The 19,012-nt window shown below is 41.8% G+C and overlaps 1 protein-coding gene across 1 annotated transcript in view; it reads right to left on the reverse strand.

Moving 5' to 3' along the window:
• Positions 1-19,012, reverse strand: part of LOC124590493 (myosin-I heavy chain) — a 219,827-nt gene that overhangs the window by 57,927 nt on the left and 142,888 nt on the right. The window contains exons 24-25 of the mRNA XM_047131657.1: positions 13,425-13,572; positions 9,069-9,349 (exon numbers count right to left, since the gene is read on the reverse strand). Of these exons, the coding sequence (XP_046987613.1) occupies positions 9,069-9,349; positions 13,425-13,572 (429 nt within the window). The remainder of the gene's footprint in view (positions 1-9,068; positions 9,350-13,424; positions 13,573-19,012) is intronic.

The following is a 19,012-nucleotide window of genomic DNA, read 5'->3' on the forward strand; positions in this document are numbered from 1 at the left end:
CGGTTCTCTAAACTTTTTTTAATAGTGTTTCCCAAAAAGAATGCTGCCTTCCCTCCAGGGATTCTCATTTGAGATCCTGTAACATCCCTGTAACACTTACATTTTGTTCAAACCTACCAATAACAAATCTAAGCAACCCTCCGCTGAATTCCTTCAATGTCTTCCTTCCATCTGACCTGGTATGGATCCTAGACACTCAAGCAGTACTCAAGAATAAGTCAACCAGCGTCCTATATGCAGTCTTCTTTACAGGGGAACCACTCTATCCAAAAATTCTCCCAATAAACTGAAGTTGACCATCTGCCTTCCCTACCACAGATTTCACATGCTTGTTCGACCTCACATCACTTTGCAACATTACGCCCAGATATTTAAATGACATGACTGTATCAAGCTGGACATTAGTAATACTGTATCTGAACATTACAGGTTTGATCTTCATACTCATCCACATTAACTTACATCTTTTAATATTTAGGGATAGCTGCCATTCATCACACCAACTAGAAATCATGTCTAAGTCATCTTGTATCTTCCTAAAGTTACTCAGGTTCGACATCTTTCTGTACACCACGGCATCATCAGCAAACAACTGCAGACTGCTGGCCACTCTGTCTGCCAAATCATTTATGTGTAGAGAACAACAGCTGTCATATCACACTTCTCTGGGGCACTCCTGACAATGCCCTTGTCTCTGATGAACACTCGCCATCAAGGACAACGTACTGAGTTCTAGCCTGCAATGAGGCACCATGTCAAATGCTTTCTGGAAATCTAGAAATATGGAATCTGTCTGTTCCTCTTCATCCATAGTTCTCAGTATATCATGTGAGAAAAGGACAAGCTGAGTTTCACATGAGTGATTCTTTCTAAAACCATTCTGATTCATGGACATAAGCTGCTTATCCCTTGCCATTCTTGGCTTATGATGAGTCCGTCAACGACTGGGCAGTCTATGAAAATCGGTTGCTGCAACATTTTCATGCGTTTGGGCTGACTGCTGTTACCTTATGCTGTGCTTTCTTTTTGTCTTGGTTATCCCCTCGGATGTATCAAATACTTTGCTTTCCTCTTGTCCGTCACGTTTTGTCACTCATGATAGGCCTAATTGTCATACATGGAGGGTCGTTTGCCGCCAGCGCAACAAAATGGGTCACATCACTCCTGTTTGTGTAATGCAAAATTCCAACAACCTATTGCAGTTGCTGACATGGATGTCCATTGCATCCAATAAGCTTTTCATTGATGTCAAGGTTTATCAGAATGTTTTGCACATGCAAGTCGACAACCGGCCGGAGTGGCCGAGGGGTTCTAGGCGTTACAGTCAGGAACCACGAGACCACTACGGTTGCAGGTTCGAATCTTGCCTCAGGCATGGATGTCTGTGATGTCCTTAGGTTAGTTAGGTTTAAGTAGTTCTAAGTTCTAGGGGACTGATGACCTCAGAAGTTAAGTCCCATAGTGCTCAGGGCAATTTGAACCATTCTTGCAAGTCGACACTGGTGCTGCTGTGACATTACTCATCTTGCAAACAAACATGGTCTTAGTGTCAGTGTCACATACATTAGTCACCTATAATAAACAAAGCATTCCAATATCAGGTAGTTTCTTGGGCCCAGTCACATGTATATCTGTGGTTTGTCTGCTGATTTTTCTAGTGCTGGACAATGTATGCACCAAAAAATTATTTGGTGTGGACACCTTTAACCTTTTCAGGTTTACTATTTCTGATTAAGTTTAATCTTGTCTCTGATCAAGTGCCTTATATACAGTTCAACTCTTTATGCTCTGAATTCTCCGCCCTGTTTCCTGTGGGTTCAAGCTGTGCGAATAATTTCAAAGCCCACATCATCATGAAACCTTCAGCCAGACTTCGTTTCTTTTGGGCTCATGGGCCAGTGCGCTGGAGTCTGTGACCAAGTCAATGCAGAGCTTGACCACCTCACAGCCTCTGGAGTTGTCCAACTAATCACATTCAGTGAATGGGCTATCCCCTTAGTCATTGTCAAGAAACCAACAGTAAGTAATGCCTTTGCAGTGCTTTCAAAGTTTCTGTCAATGATCAGTCTATCATTGATATGCGTCACTTGCCGTGCCCTGTCAAACATTTTGCTAAGCTTGCTGGTGGTCAGTGTTTCCCAAGATTGACTGCTCCGATACGTATTTGCAGTTTCCCGTTGATCCTGACCCTCAGTGGCTCTTGGTCATTAACATACCTTTTGGCTTGTATCAGTATTTGTGGTTACCATTTGGTGTGGCCAGCTCCCTGGCAATTTTTCAACAGTTTCTCGAAGAACTCATGATGTCTATGCCTGGCTATGTCAGCTATCTTGATGATATTGTGGTCTCTGGCTGCTCCACAGCCGAGCATCTCAAACAACTTACATAAGCTCTTTTTGGTGTTGTAGGCCACTGGGTTAAAATGCAATTTTGAAAAATGCTGTTTCTTTCAGCCTTCTGTTGTCTAGCACTGATATCAAACCCCTTCATCAGAATGTCTCTGGCATGGTAGCTCTTCCGCGTCCTCTGTCAGTTAAGGAACTCCAGGTTTTTTTTTAGGTAAGATTGCTTATTATCATCAGCTGGTTGCACAACTGTTACAGGTCTCGCTGCATAAGGGGATTACTTCGGCTGTCCACACGCATGTGAATGGCATTTTCCAAACTGAAGTCTATGTTACAATCTGCATCTTGCCTTGTAACCTACCAAAAGGTCACTCATTAGTGTTAGCAAAAGACGCATCCTAGCATGGGCTGGGCACGTTGTTAGCTCATAAATACTCTGATGTTTCTGAGTGGCCTGTTGCATATGCATCGAAGACGCTTAATTTGGCTCGGACTAGATATTCACCACCAGAGAAAGAAGCACTCACCATTGTTTATGCATTAAAGAAATTTCATGTTTTCCTGTATGGTGTAAAATTCCACCTCATCAAGGATCACAAGCCGGTAGTTTCACTGTTTAAACGTTTAAACCCTCAGAGTCACTGCCAGACAAAGCAGTGCATTACCTTCAATGTTGGGCACTGTTCCTCTCTCAATACACCTATGAGATTCACTTTCGATCCATAGCTAAACATGTGAACGCTGATGCGTTCTTCCATTTTCCAACCAGTATGGATCCAGTTTCTGATCAGGAGGAGTTACTCTGTTTCCACGTTTGTGAATGTGTTCAACAAACTGTCAATCATTTTCTAATCACCAGTGCTCAGGTTGAGCAAGCTAGCACTACCGATTCAATTTTATGGAAAGTGATACATTGTGTACTACATGCCTCCAACATGGGCATCTGACCCCCTCTGTAGCTACTATGTGTTTCAGCATCATTTCTCTGTCACTGATGGTGTACTGCTCCTTGATATGGACTATTCAGCTCCTTGTATAGTGGTTCTCTCAGCACTCTGTTCGGAGATCCTGGAATTGCTTTATGCTGATCACTGGGGGCTGTCACGCCCCAAGGTATTAGCCCACCATCATGTTTCCTGGCCTCGTTTGGATGGTGACATCACTCATTTGGTTACAGCATGTTCTGAATGCGCATCGTAGTAAGCTGAAACTGCAGGAAACATTCTCTACATGGCCACAACCTTCGCAAGCATAGGATCAACTCCTCATTGATTTCACTGGCCCTTTCCTTAATGCATACTGGCTGATAGTAATTGAGGCATTCTTTCAGTTTCCATATGTTGTTCATTACCCATCAACTTTAGCCTCTGCGACTGTGGCAGCCCCATCGAGAATTTTTTCCATCGAAGGACTTCCAGCCGTGTCAATCTCTGATAATGGCCCTCGGTTTGTGTTGCAGGAGTTAGCCTCCTTCTGCAACGCCCAAGGGGTTTGCCACATTTTCGCCTGCCCTTCCACCAACAGTCCAACAGTGAGGCTGAAAGATTAGTTACAATATTCAAAATGCAAATGAAAAAGTACATGATTCAGTCACTGTCCAACATTGCCTTGGATCAATTTCCATCTTCCTATCAGTTCATGCCATTCAATGACAAAAGTTCCGCCAAACTGCTTCACTGGCATCACCTCAGATGCTCCTGCATCTCCTGCACATCAGCCAAGAATGCTGACCTGTGCAGCCGTCGTCCCGTTTTTGGCCTGAGTTGGCTGTCTGAGCACGTGAGTTTGATCATCACCCAAAATGGATTCCCACCATCATCTACAGATGTTGTGGCCACTGTCTCTGTGGCATCCACACAGAGAAGGGCCTCTGTACTTGTCATTACGACCAGCTGCACCTGGGTGTGGACGACCAGACAACCTCGGCCAGGACACCAACATCACCATGCCAGTCTGCGTCACTCGACAGATCACCTGATGTGGCAGGTCCCTGCCATGACAAACACATGGGGTCTCCCATCACTGATGGACAAATATGGCACAGCTTCTCCAATACCATTAAACCAATGCAGCTGCCGTCCACACCGGAGCTATCTCCTCCACCTCTGCCACCAACTGGTGGGGTACCAACATCACCAGGCCCTGTACCTGATGTGGACTTGGAGCTCACACCAACATCACCCACCCTGCCATATAGGTTGACAGGAGAAGGTGGATTGTGGCACTACCAACACCCAAAGTACTTCCAACCATACGCCACAGTATCAGCACATCATCTCAGCCACGGACATCTCACGAATCCAAACAGTACCCCAAGGGAAGAGGAACGAAGTAATGTACGCACACTTGAAGGCCATGTGCATTAGCAGTGTGTTGTCATCTGTGAGGGTGCACCATGAAAGAGCAATATTGAGAACTTCTGATAGAGCCTGCTACAGATGGTTGCCTATTTAAATCCTGCCACACTACACTCACGTTCAGTTATCATGTTATTACTGCTTGGATACATTTGCCTTATCTTATTGTGTTCCGTGGATGTTATGGTGATTGGCATACATGTTACAGTTTAATAAAGTTGTATTAACATTTTTAGTTGTGACGCATGTCCAAATTACAACATATTCAGTCTGCAAAAAACAGGGATACAGGTGCAAATTGCTGCGTAGCATAACGGAAAATACTCTGCTAAAGGCTAAAAATATATAATCTCTGTAAAATTCATTCGCAAAGATGTTTTTTGAGGCATGACCACAAAGAAATCAATTGATGAGGATGATGATACTAATAATAACCACAGGACCAAAATGACCAGGGTCTGAAACACATATACAGTACTTACCAACATAGCTTGGTAATTTAGATGGACTCAAGTTGAATATTTCAGTATGTTAATTTCATTGCATCAGAAGGCAAAATGGAAATAATAGTCTCAAGACATTTTGAATCACAGATTAGGGCAACATTCACCACAGATGAGCATTTCATACTATGCCACTGAAAATTTGCTGTCATTCATTTATACAGTTATATATTTTGAAATCCCCAATGCATTTTTCTGTCTGTATATGAAAGCTAATCTCAGAAACTACCGTAGGATTCTGAAATGATTTTCATGAGGAAGCTTTATGTATATAATTTATAATTATATGCAGTAATGATGAGTGTGTAATATATGTATTGTTATCTGTCTCATATTTAAGTGGTGTTTGGAGCGAAATCTTGTTACAATGATGGGAGCTATGAGCTGGTCAGCTACAGAGGATGCAGTATCTGGTAGGAGAAACATTAAAGTAAACAGCCACCACATCTCCAGAGAACAGAAAAGCTGAGCAGAATCTACACATATCTTCTACATCTATACACATTACCTGCTGCATCTTTCTGTTTGTATGTGAAGGCTAATTTCAGAAACAACTGTGGGGATTTTGACACAATTTTCATTAACAGATAGACTGATTCATGAGAAAGGTCTGTCATGTATAATTTACAACAGCTATGCCAGACAAAATGTCCGTCTGTAGATACTTTGTGCTACAAGTGCAAAACCAGGTCAGGTCACTAATATAAATTTCGCAGAGATGTGTTTCCAAGGCATTTCCATCCTCAAATGGAGATATTTTTTGTTAATTTGTGTTTAAGAAATTTAAGTATTACTGGGTCATGACTGTAACTGCAATAAATAACTGAGTGACAGCATTTAATTTAGAATTTAGAGACAAAGATTTTAGAGATCAAATTATATTTTTTGGAAACATCTAAAGAGGGCTACATATCAACAAAAATAATCAATGTTTGAAAACATAATGAAATTGGATGGATAAAAAAATCTACTCACCAAGCAGCGGCAGGAGAACACCCGTATAAAGTTATTAAAATATGCAAGCTTTCAAAGCCAGTGGTTCCTTCCTCTGGCAGAAGGATTGAAGGGGAAGGAAGAGGGGTAATGGAAAAGGATTGGTGAGGTTTAGGAAATGGAGAAGTTCAGAAAAGTCGCCCAGAATCCTATGTCATTGGAGACTAACTGAATGGGATGAGAAAGAAAGACTGATTGTTGGGGTCTACAATGGACAAGGTTTGAAAATATGAGAGCTTAAAGGCTGAATGCAGGGTAATACACAATATAGAATTTACTGCCAAAACATCCTTTGAGATACAAAGATTGGGAGGATAAGTGCATTGCAGGTGATAGAGGTAGGAGGGGGGAAATAGACAGGTCAGAAAATTAAAGATATAGAAAACTTAAAGGGAATGAAGAAAATAATAGTTACTGTGAAGAAATGCTGAGATAGAAGACATTAACGTAAATTTAGGCCAGAGGATGGTGAGAAGCAAGGACATGTTGTAACACCAGTTCCAATCTGCAAAGTCCTGAGAAACTGGTGTGTGGGGGAAGAATTTATGTGGCACATGTGGTGAAATGGGCATATGTTGCAGAGTATGCTCTGCAATAGGATATTGTGTGTTACCAGTGTACACCCTCTGCCTATGCCCATCCATCTTAATGGATAACTTGGTGGTCTTGCATATTACTCATCTTCCATCTTTTAGCTCTTAGGTTTCCAAATCTTGCCTGGTGCAGTCCCCAACAATCAGTCTTTCCTTCTTATCCCATCCAGTAGGTTCCCCCTGACCTGAGGTTTTGGGTGACTTTTCTGATTTCTCCCCATTTCCTAAACCTCAGCAGTCCTTTTCCTTCACCTCTCTTCCTCCCTCTTCAATCTTTCTATCAGAAGAGGGAGACACTGGCTCGAAAAGTTTGCATGTTTTAATAACTTTATGTGGGTGTTCTCCTGCCACCACTTGGTGGGTAAATTTTTTACTTAAAGAGAGCTACAGCTTCACTTCTCCCCCTCCCCCTAATAAACAGTCATCTTCATGGACATATAGATAAACTCTACATCTTCATACAAATTGATTTTGTTTTCACGGTACAGTTTGTGCAATCAATAAAGACCTGTTTTTCAGTTAGTATATATAGCTTCTGTCCACCATGTGTGAATTAGAGCAACTGAACATCAGTGCTGTCATAAGTTTTTAATGCTCATTGCATCTCTTGTAGAACTGCCTACCAGATAGTAATAGGCTGATAGAATCAAAAGATTTTTATTCATTTCCAATTCTGTAGTCTCGTGTTTAATTTTTTATATGCTGCCTTAATCTCTCTGATAAATATTATTCGTTGTCAACACTAAGCTCAAATTTAGATTTTGTTGTCTGAATATGTTTGTTATCTATAGCGAAAACTTCGGAGCTACAGGACTGTGAAGCTATTCGTGCTCTGGGTTTCTTTAATTAATGCTTCAAATTCTGAATAGTCATAAAATTAACAAAAGTTTTCAGGAATTAAACATTTTATGTTGTAAGAAAAACCATGGCCAGTGTACAATCATGCTAAAGAAGCAGTATGAGATCACAAAGATTCATTTGCAGGCTGACAGGAGGATGGTAGTTGACATGCTTATCAGGTATCATGCAGTTCAATATTATGATAACAGAAAATCCAGGATGTAGGTAACAGACAGAAATGAGCAATAACAATCATTCACCTACAGGCAAAGTAGCTATAGATTGACAAAACTCTGCTTAGCTAGTCTCACCAGGTCTTCAACTGCCTTAAAGGACACTTTGAACTGAAGAGAACCCCACACAATATCTTATCCTCATTCATTAAATTGATTTTCTGTCACCCACTCATGCAGTGCAGTAAATTAGTCCATCCTTTTACATCCCTGCTCCAAATCCTCCACCCCACACGTTATTACTCTACATACTACACAGGTGTAAAACCTGTTCCAGACACCCACCCACCACCTCCTCCTGCAGTCTAGTCAAAGGCACTTCCTATTCAGCGAGAAGACTGTCTCATGTGTAAACAGTCATATCATATATCAGTTGCACTGCAATGAGTGCGCATGTGGGTATAACAACTAACCATGAGTCTACCCACATGAATGGCCATTGCTAGTCTGTGGACAACCACCAACTTAATAGCCAGCTGTTAAGCACGCTGCTCACAATCAAACTTATGGTTTCAAAAGCTGCTTAAATACTTCTAGCATTTTACTGTTACTGTTGATCATGACCTATAGCCCCCTACTTGCATCACAATACTTCACTACTCTTTCAGCTCCAATCTTTTCTTCTCCCACCCTCCCATCAGTCTGTCTGGGCATCTGCTTGTAAGCAGTTAGAATGTCTGTGGCCTCAGAGGTGTGAATGTAAGTGCCTGTAAGAGTGAGATTATGTACTCATACAAGAAAAAGGGGAAGAACAAGTGGGATTCTCTGATAGGTTACATGTCAATGTGCCACCAACTATACATCTGCAGGATCATACTTGATTGTCATTTTTGTGAGTTCTACATTAAAGTTAATGAACTTAGTAAATGGGTGTGTATTTAACAATGCTAAAGTGACCAACATCAAATCACGTAAGAGGATTGGACAAAAAAATGTGCTTTGTGCTGATTGGCTTTGTTTCAGCATCTTGTAAGTAGTCACTTCTATAACAAACACAGTTGAAAACAATTTTTTATTTTCATATTTAAAATGCCCTCCTCCAATTTTTAAACCTACTTTGCACTAAATGTGGTGAATGAAGTAAACATTGTTCCTGTAGCTTCTGAAATGGCACACACTATCTTTTTCTTGTTGTTTAATAGCGATCAAAATTATTTCTTTGTTTTGCATGAAAATGTCATTACCATCCAATCAAACAACATACCTTCTTGATGGGAGCCTCACTTTCTGTGATCCAAGAGGCAAGACCAGGCCAATAACTCACTATCAGTGAACCAATTTCTGATTTCTGAGTTGTCTCAAAGACAAAACATCTATGTGCGTTGTCTTGTTGTTGTCGCATCAGATTAATTGTGATGAAACTGTCACTAGGATCCAGAAAAATAGATTCTATATCTGGATACCGAAACTCGTATAAAACAAATTTATCGTCAGGTTTTATCAGCATCAAGCCATCACAATTCACACCAAGGATCAGGTTGTTGCCTGAAAATTTAACATTAGTCATAAATAAACACAGCACTATAATAAAGCAATACTCCATTAATAATAAACTGTTCTTATCTACAATATTTTGTTAACAAAGAAGTGAGAGTGAGGAGAGAGAGACTATTTAAAAATGAGTATCTTCTCGTTCTTCAGAATTTGCTCAGTGGTGCAAGAATAAGGAGGAGCAGCAGGTGCTGCTGGGGAGTGTATAGGTCTACTAGTGCCCAAAGTATTGACAAAGGTTTCTTAATAATCCACTGTGATTAACAAGGGCAGAGGACCTATGTGATAGAGAATTAGATGGGAGTCATTGGTTTAGGGGGGGGGGGGGGGGGGGGAGATATGTGAACCTGTGAGAGGTTGCAAGAGGTCAACACCACACATTTTTCTATAGCTTTACCAGCATTGGCAGACAATTAAGTCTCCAATGAATTCTGACAATGGACATGTGTTCCAGTTTGTGATCAATCACATAGGTCCTCAGAACATAAACTGACAAAGAATATCAAAACAGGTTAACCCTGTCTTAAGCAAGGTTACACACCTTATCACAAAGTTTCTAAGTTACAGCGGATTCCTGGGCACCAGTAGTAAATTGTGAAGAACAAGAAATATGTTTCCTGGTCAGATGAAACATATTTCCACTTTTATGTGAGCCATGTAATTTGACGTGTGCTTCGTAGGTCTCACGAAGTGTTGTAGAGGATAGTGTGCAAGGGGTGATGTGAGCTGGAGGATGCTTTGTGCCCTGGCAATATTTCATTTACATCTAATTGGGCAATTTAATGAAAATGGCAAGAACATCAAATCTAAACAGCTACATGCGGACACTAGAAAATCAGGTTTTGTGTTTCCTTGTCATCTTAATTAACCCTATGATAATTCTCACATCTCAGAGGATAAAGCTGTAATCATTTCAACACAGTGATCTTTCAGAAGCAATCACAACTCTGGTTTGCATTGCAGTCCTCAGATTTGAGCTCCAACAATGAAAATCTGAGACTATCCGCAACTTATCATATCAGGGACAACAGCTGTAGATGACCACTATCTCTGAGACAGTGGGCACGTGTGTGTGAGTTGAGTTTACATGAGTATGTGTGAGCATGTTATCTAATTTGGAAGAAGGCCTTCTGGTCGGAAGCTTACTTGTCTACAATCTTTTTGTTGTGCCTCTCTGTGACTCATCATCCTGCTATATGATGAGTAGCACTCTATCCGTTTCATCATACTGTCATTACAACAAAAAACTTAGGAATTTTTCTAGATTTTACCCTGGTAAGCCAGGGGAACTTAAAATGGAAGTACAAAGACATCAAGGCGCGTCTACTAGAAACTGTTGGGGAACCACCAGGGTAAATCTTGACACCTAATTCACACATTCGCGCTATTTAGCTCTTGGCTTCTCAGTTCATTTGCTAAGTGATGGTTTTCATTGCTGATAATGAAAATAATCTTCAGTTGACCTGTGATTTAACCAGTCACACACAAGACACAAAAATAATTTTCATGTGGGCTTTGTCTCATTGACTAGGGTCCATAAAGTGGTTATGTATACTGGTACAAACTACAAGCTCCCATCCAACACAAAGCACTAAATAGGTAATATCAACCAGTTCAAAAGAAAATTAAAAACTTACTTAATAATAGTAATATATTGTAAACAGGGCTATTTTCTTTGAAAACCACTAGTGAAACAGAGTAAATATTAAGCAAACAATGAGGCAAATACTAAGCAACCTATAGTAGATAAACAGCACAATATAATATAAGCAAGGAAACATTAGACTTTTTTTTTTTTTTTTTTTTTTTTTTTTTTTTTTTTTCAAAACAGCAGTTAGCCTTCTAATTTACTTGGTTAAATTTGGCTGGCATAAGCATGAATAGCATTATGCAATATAGTAACAGAATATTGTTAATGCAGTGTCCAGATACAATTTTTATGGTTTGCTGGTCTTTTGTTAATACTTACTTTGGCTCATTCCACATCCCTGAGTGTTCTTTTCAATGGGGTCAATGAATGAACAGGTATGGATTGCCTTATGAAGAAAAAATATGGATGAGGTGCTCACAAACATACATACCAGACAGTGTGGTAGTCAAAGTCTACTACATTCTCAACTAAATGTATGGAGTGACATAAAGACCGAGTAATTGTCAAATTATGATATCAACTGGAAATTTTAGGGTTCTGAAATTTTGTGATCAGTATACAAACTGACTGTCTTCAACAGTGGCTCCAAAATTCAGAAGGCTCAGGTCTGGGATGAGACTGCTGTTAATCAAGCTCTGCTGTTGCACTGGAATCTTTGGGCCCTGACAAGCCAGTGAACCATGGGCAGAATTGTCTGAGGCACTACCACAATGCACAAATTCCTTGTACGAGGGGGGGACTCAAAAGTAATGGGAACTGGGGTGCTTTGGGGAGGGAGAGTGGGAGAACCCACTGTTCTACCATGTGTCCGTTACAGTCATGCCACCTGATTCAGTGCATGAAGTTGTGTCACGGTGAGTGCATTGGTTCACCCATGAGAGTTTTTTTTTTTAGTAAAACAACTTTTTCCATTTTGGCGAAAACATGATGGCAGATTTTTGAGAGCAATGTGCGGCTGTGAAATTTTGTTTCCTGTTGGGGAAATTGGCCATGGAAACTACTGTAATGCTTAAGACTGCTCATGGGGATGGAAACCAGAGTCTAACAGTGGTTTTCACATTTTAAAAATGGAGAAATGTCAATTGAAGACCAACCCCCTTCAGGACATCCATCAACATCAAGAAGTGACAAAAATGTCAACAAAATCAATACCCTCATTTGTGAAGGCTGTTGCCAAACCATTGATGAACTCTGTGAGATGCCTGGAATATCATGGAGTTCAATTCAGAGGGTTTTATCCAAAGATTTGCACACAAGAAGGGTTGCAGCCAAATTTGTCCCTCGCCTTCTCACAGACGAGCAAAGGGAGCATTGACTTAAGGCATGTTTTGAGCTTAAAAATTAGCTCAAATAGGACCTTGAATTTTTTTCCAAAGTGATTACTGTGATGAGTAGTGGTACTATGGATACGACCTCGAAACCAAGCAGCACTAAAGTTAGTGGAAGACAAATGTCTCTCCTCATCTCAAAAAAGCTCACTAAGTAAAGTCAAACATCAAGACAATGCTCATTTATTTCTTCGATTGCAGAGGTGTTGTGCATGCGGAGTTCATTCCACTGGGTCAAACTGTTAACCAGAAGTTCTACTTGGAGGTTTTGAAAGGTTTGAGGGAGAATACCCGGATGAAAAGGGCGGATCTTTGGTGCACAAGCAACTCGTTCTTCCAGCATGACAACGTGCCGGCCCACACCGCCCTCTCCATAAAGCTGTTTTTGACCAAAAACGGCATGACACCGATTGTCCCCCCCCCCCCCCCTCCTCATCAGATCTACGCCGCCCCCCCTTCCCCCGTGATTTCTTTTTATGCTTTTTGGCACTGTGAAGGAGGTAAAACAAAAATTGCTGGACGGCATAAAGACCATCCTGATAAGTGACTTTCGAAACTGTTTTGAACAATGGAAGGATCATTAGAAGAAGTGCATTGTGGTCAATGGAGAATATTCTGAAGGTGATCAAAATTTGGTGTAAAAATATTAAGAAATACAGACATTGGGACAAATTTCCCATTTATTTATTTATTTATTTATTTTTTTTTTTTTTGGGTGGTGGGTGGTGGGGTGTCCACCTTGTATTCTGACCCAGGTGAAAGAATATTAGGAATAATAGATTGAGGGAACTCAGGCAGTAGTTTAAGGCCAAGGAGAATACCTAATTACTTCAGTGGCTTTACTTTGCTATAAGAATTGTGATTCGGAATGATATACCACTGACTTTCTTGCTTTCTTCTATATTTTTCTTACATTTTTTTTTCTCATTAACAGCAACAATAATCAAAGAATCAGACAACAGTTCACCCTCAATATGTTTATAGCCTTCTATTACATCTTTCTTTATTGGTTTAAATTGTGAGTTTAAAGTTATAAAATGGTTTACTCATATAGAATTGAAAGCAAGAATGAAACAAAGTTGTCACTTACCATATGACCAGTAGCCACGATATGTAACATGGAACATTGTTGTACCATAAAGAGGATACTGCATGACACATGAAAGATACAGAGCTTTGGCAGTCAGTTCAGAGCGTCCAGCCCCATACTGCCGATGAGCTTGTGCCAATATGGGAACCTGAAAGAAAAACTGCTTCATGAAACATTGACAAAATCAAACAACGGAAAATCTAGGCCAGAATAATGACAATATTATGAAAAGGACAGATTTCTACTCATCGTTTAGTGGAGATGTTGAGTTACAGACAGACACAACCATATACAAAAGCAGATCTCCTTTGCGTTATCTCTCACCACCTCCCTAAGTCCCACCGTCTGGCCACAGAGGAGCATTCCCCTCATGATTCAGTACCACCCAGGACTGGAGCAACTGAATCAAATTCTGCATCATGGTTTCGACTCCTCTTGTTGCGCCCTTAAATTAGGAATTTCCTACCCACTATCCTTCCCACCCCTCCCACAGTGATATCTGCCACCCACCGAACCTACACAATACCCTCATCCATCCCTACACAACCCCTGCTCCCAACCCATTGTCTCATGGGTCATAGGCCTGTGATAGACCTAGATGAAAGGCCTGTCCCATACACACTCCCACATCACCTACTGCAGTCTGGTCACAAACATTACCTATCCCAACAAAGACATGGCTACCTGTGAAAGCAACCGTGATCTACAAGCTAACCCGCCTATGATTTCTAACGGCTGCAGTGATCTCTGAGGTCCACCAGGGTACTGTCTTCTGACTGGGGGATCCCTAGGAAGAGGGGATGGCTTGGTTGGTTTGTTGCCTAAAGAATGGCTGCCATTGTATGCCGAACAGCTGCATCAATACTGCCTTTCGATAGGGAGCTAAGGATGACAGTAGTCGTGAACCCATTCTAGTCAGCATTACTGAGAACCCATCTGCTTGGGTGTCCAGGGAAGCAAGGCTGAAGGAGGGACAGGAAGGTTAGGAAGTAGTCACTACCACACAGGTCATCGTGGACCTTCCAGAGGATAGATGGTACAACATCAGGCCTGCACAAGGAGAGATTAATGGCCAAAAAAGTTCTGTGTGCCACGCTGAAGTGTGTGGGAGCACCAGAGTCCAAGAGGCAAAGATTGAGCCATGCCAGTACAGTTTTGATGTCTTTACCATGGCCAGTGATCACTGTACCACACCACAAAGCATTATGGGTTTTGAAGTCGCTCAAGTCTAGGAAACGTGAGGGGAGCTGAGAGAGCAATCCCGACAGTACATCCTGGGACAGGACATCATCGGGACGGTGGTAAACATTACAGATTGTAAAATCCAGCACTTACCTGAACAGCCACAGCCTCCAGAGGCATAGCAAGAGGCACAAGGCCACTGTATACTGAGTCCAGCGCATACGTACAAACTCCACCCGATACCCTATCGTAGTCTGTACAATTCTTAAAATAACTTTGGTAGCCACAAAAGGCAAGGGTTTGAGTTTCCAGAAATCTTGTTTCCTGGATGGCAATACAGAATGCAAGGTAAGTGCTTAAAAGCTGCTGTAGCTCAGCCAGGTGGTAGAAGAATCTGTTACAATTCCACTGGAGGATCAGACTGTGTGAATACACTGGGGGGCATGATGTGACTGGAAGGGGGGGATGCGGAGCAGGTTATGACCCAGGGTCATGTGTTGGCACCAGTCGAGACATCAGGGGATCCTCTGATATAGGTTCTGTAGCACATTGCCTGGGGAGATCTGGTGTCCCAGGGGCCAATGGGATCTCCACTTTGGGCACAGAAGGAGTACAAGCAAAGTCTGATGTCATGGAGGCCAATGGAGTTTCCTTCACCTTAGAGGACTTCTCCTTGTCCTTCTTCTCCTTATAAGAAGAGGACTGAGACAGTGTCCCTGAATTGGTTTCGGGGGCAGAGGAAAAATGAGAAGTCTGACAGCCAGCAGCCTGTGGTTCTTTCAGCACTGGCTCGTGTCTAGTCTGGAGGATGGAGACTGGTTTCCCTAGCAGATGGGGGGCCAATGCTCAAAACGTGGGTGTGGTGGAAGTACCAGGAGGGCCCCCAATTGCCTGGGGGGGGGGGGGGGGGGGGAGGGGGGGGCAGGTACCAGCAGGTGGCTCTATTGTGAAAGACACAACAGAGGAAGGCATCGTCGACAGAGAAGGTGACAATGTTGCAACCGTAAAGGCACCGTCGACAGAGAAGGTGACAATGTTGCAACTGTAGTATAAGATTATGTCCATTTGTATGGAATTACAATGCTCATACTTTTTTCTGGCCTCTTGATGTATGAGCTGGTTCAGGGTGTTCTGCTCCTGGATTTTTTCCTCATGCTTAAAAACACAGCAATCTGGTGAGCAGGGGGAATGGAGCTCGCAAGAGTTTACACAGATGGGGGCAGACACAAGGAACATTCATGTGCAGTGGCCATCCACAATCCCTGCAGAGAGGGGTAACAGTGCAACAGGAAGATATATGTCCAAACTTCATACACCTAAAGCATTTCACAGGAGAAGTAACATAGCGTTTCACATCACACCAGTAGGCCATCATCCTGACCTTCTCATGCAACATCACCCTTGAAAGCCAAGATGCAGGTTCCGGTAGCAACACTGTTTTCCCTTGGTCCCCTATGGACACAACAGATGAAAAGCACACCCTGTTGCTCTAAGTTAGCCCACAACTCATTGTCAGATTGCCAAAGAAGACTGTGGTGAAAGATGATGCCCTTGACCATACTGAGACTCTTGTGGGGAGTGACAGTCATGGGAATGTTATCCAGTCTTTCACAACAGAGCAGTGCCTGTGACTGGGCAGGAGGTGTCGCTTTAATCAGGGGGGAACCATTGTTCAACTCAGAGATGGCTGCAACTTCTCCGTATTTGCCTAAAACATGTTCCACAACATATAAAGGTCTTATGGCCAAATGGATGTCCCCACTGGTCCAGGTACAGACCATTATTGTGTGGAGAAGTTTGGCCCTTGTCATCTAGCCCTCATTCATCCCACAGCCCAGCCAGTGAAGGGATCGTGTTGGGATCATACTTTGTAGCATCATACAAGGTCTTTCCATTTGAAGAGACTGCTGGGGCCATGTCACCACTAGTGGGAGAAAGTTGAAATCGCTTCATGTGCGAACTATCCACCGTGGTGTCACCCACTCTGAAGAGTGACTCTCCCCATGGGTGCCAGCCAGCGGCAGCAACTGCTACCTGGCCAGTAATTCATTTCTAGGAGTCCCTGTACCCAGTCATGATGGGCACATAGGCCATGGCATACATGGGGAGTGTGCAGCATAGGCCCCAACAGAGTGATCCTTGTGTGGCCGGGGGGCTACCATTGAACAGGTACTTGATGACCACCCCAACAAGGGGGTGGCTACTGTGCCGGGTTTTGGATGTATTATGGCAACAGGAAGGAAGGGTGCCAGGGTGGAAGGGTACAGAGGCATAGCATACACCACAGTGGGTGACCTCCCCAGCACTACACACACTTCAGTAAAATATGGAAAAGATGGTAGGTCAAACCCAATAATGGGGACCATATAACTGCTGACGGAAGGTGAAGTTAGTGCCAAGATCATGAACCAGATCCGGGCAGGGTCTGCACCAAAAGGAATATCCGACAGGAAGTCATAGGAAGTAAGAGATAGTTGGGATGTAGGTTTGTAGCACAGAAAGAGGAAGTATTATTGCAAAGGCTGGGGCCTCATGGTAGCCAAGCACATACTCACCAAAGAGTGGTGAGCCCCCTGGGAGGAACACATAAAGCAGTGTTCAGAATATTATACAAACTGCTATTATCCATCTTTATAAGCAATGTATGTTCAAAGCTTACTGATATTTACAGTAATTATGTGAGTGTAATGAAATAACAAAAACCATTATCCATCTTTATAAGCAATGTATGTTCAAAGTTTACTGATATTTACAGTAATTATGTGAGTGTAACGAAATAACAAAAACCAACAACTGTAAACAAATCATCAAAAGATACTTTTCTATATCGAAAATGTGGTAGGAACACATTATTTAATTTTGTCCTTATCTAATTGATGAAATTGTCAAAGTCATCGTTTATTCCACATATCTGATGTAAATTCAAATGTCATCATGGTTTTCTGGCTAATTTGTATGTGCAAAACAAATAGCAATGTTTAAACTCTTTCTGTATGTATATCAAATTGAACTGATGAAATACTTTTCAATTGTAATTACTGGAAACTATAAAATCAACAAAATCATAATTGTTTGAAAGTGTATATAAGGATAGGTTTTGGGAAGTTTGAGGTTCACTGTTGACCTGTTCTTTGCGATGGACCACTAGTGTCACTTTGGGGGGAAAAAAAACTTATTAATATGTACCTGTTATTTCAAGTCACAAGTCACACTCTACACTGATGGTCATTCTACCATTTCAGTTTTTGTCCAGATCACCAAGATATCAAATAACGAGAAGTATCTGCTTTACACTGCCCACCTGAGCTGTATAATTTTGATGAGGCTTATTTGCAGCAAGTTCATATCATCTCACTCCTAATGATTTTTAAGAAGCAGTTACATTTCAACTTCTTTGGATTCTTCTTACGATTGATACCCAAAAATTTTACTTTCTATTTCACAGACTGTTTTTTCATTGCTCTTCTTACTCACAGTTTAGTTTCATTAAGCAATTCTTTGTAAAGAAGGCTTTGGGTCCATTCAACTCCGAGAATGGATGCACTGGTTTCATATTAACTTTCAAAATTGTATCCTGAACCATGGTAGTTACGTCCCATCCCTCACAACCTTTCTTAACATGTACCTGTCTACAACATGTTGTGTACACTCCTGAACTTCGTCCACTAATATGTCATAGTTTTAAACATTCATCTCTGGAGCTGAAAATAATATATACATGGTGTTTATCGTTAGACTTGTTAAGCATACCAGTTTTCCTGCCTTTTTTAATGTTCTTTTCAACATCTGCTGTCACTGATATCATTATAGCCTTATATCCACTAGTTCAATTCTTTACTTTAACTGAATTGTGAAGTTTGTGTCCTTTTGTCAGTAGGAGACCTACGACATTACCCTCATGAGTTTTTTCTCTAGCTCTGAAGTAATTTCCAGACAAGGATTTAGTATGAGGGTTGTCCGTAAAATAAGGTTCCTATGGCGCTGCAGTCCTGAAAAGCACTGCTACAGTGGATCCCGCGATTCTGTAGTGTACCTTGGTTCCCCCACTCCAAATCCCCTCCCTAGCAAGCTGCCTGCGGAGCTCAGTCTTGGCTTGGCAGCCATACATGATGCATCTCCCCCATGCTTCGCCCACCAGGTGTGAGCTGCGCTCGGTCATCCGTTTCCTGTCTGCAAAAAACATTGCGCTGGCAGAAATCCATTTCCAGTTATTTGAAATCTATGGAGACAAGTGTACCATATTTACTCGAATGTAAGCCGCACTCGAATCGAAGCCGCACCTGAAAAATGAGACTCGAAATCAAGGGAAAAAAAAAAAAAATTCCCAAACCTAAGCCGCACCTGAAATTTGAGACTCGAAATTCAAGGGGAGAGAAAAGTTTTAGGCCGCACCTCCAAATTGAAAC

The sequence above is a fragment of the Schistocerca americana genome, chromosome 1 (assembly GCF_021461395.2).
Source record: "Schistocerca americana isolate TAMUIC-IGC-003095 chromosome 1, iqSchAmer2.1, whole genome shotgun sequence".
Taxonomy (NCBI): domain Eukaryota; kingdom Metazoa; phylum Arthropoda; class Insecta; order Orthoptera; family Acrididae; genus Schistocerca; species Schistocerca americana.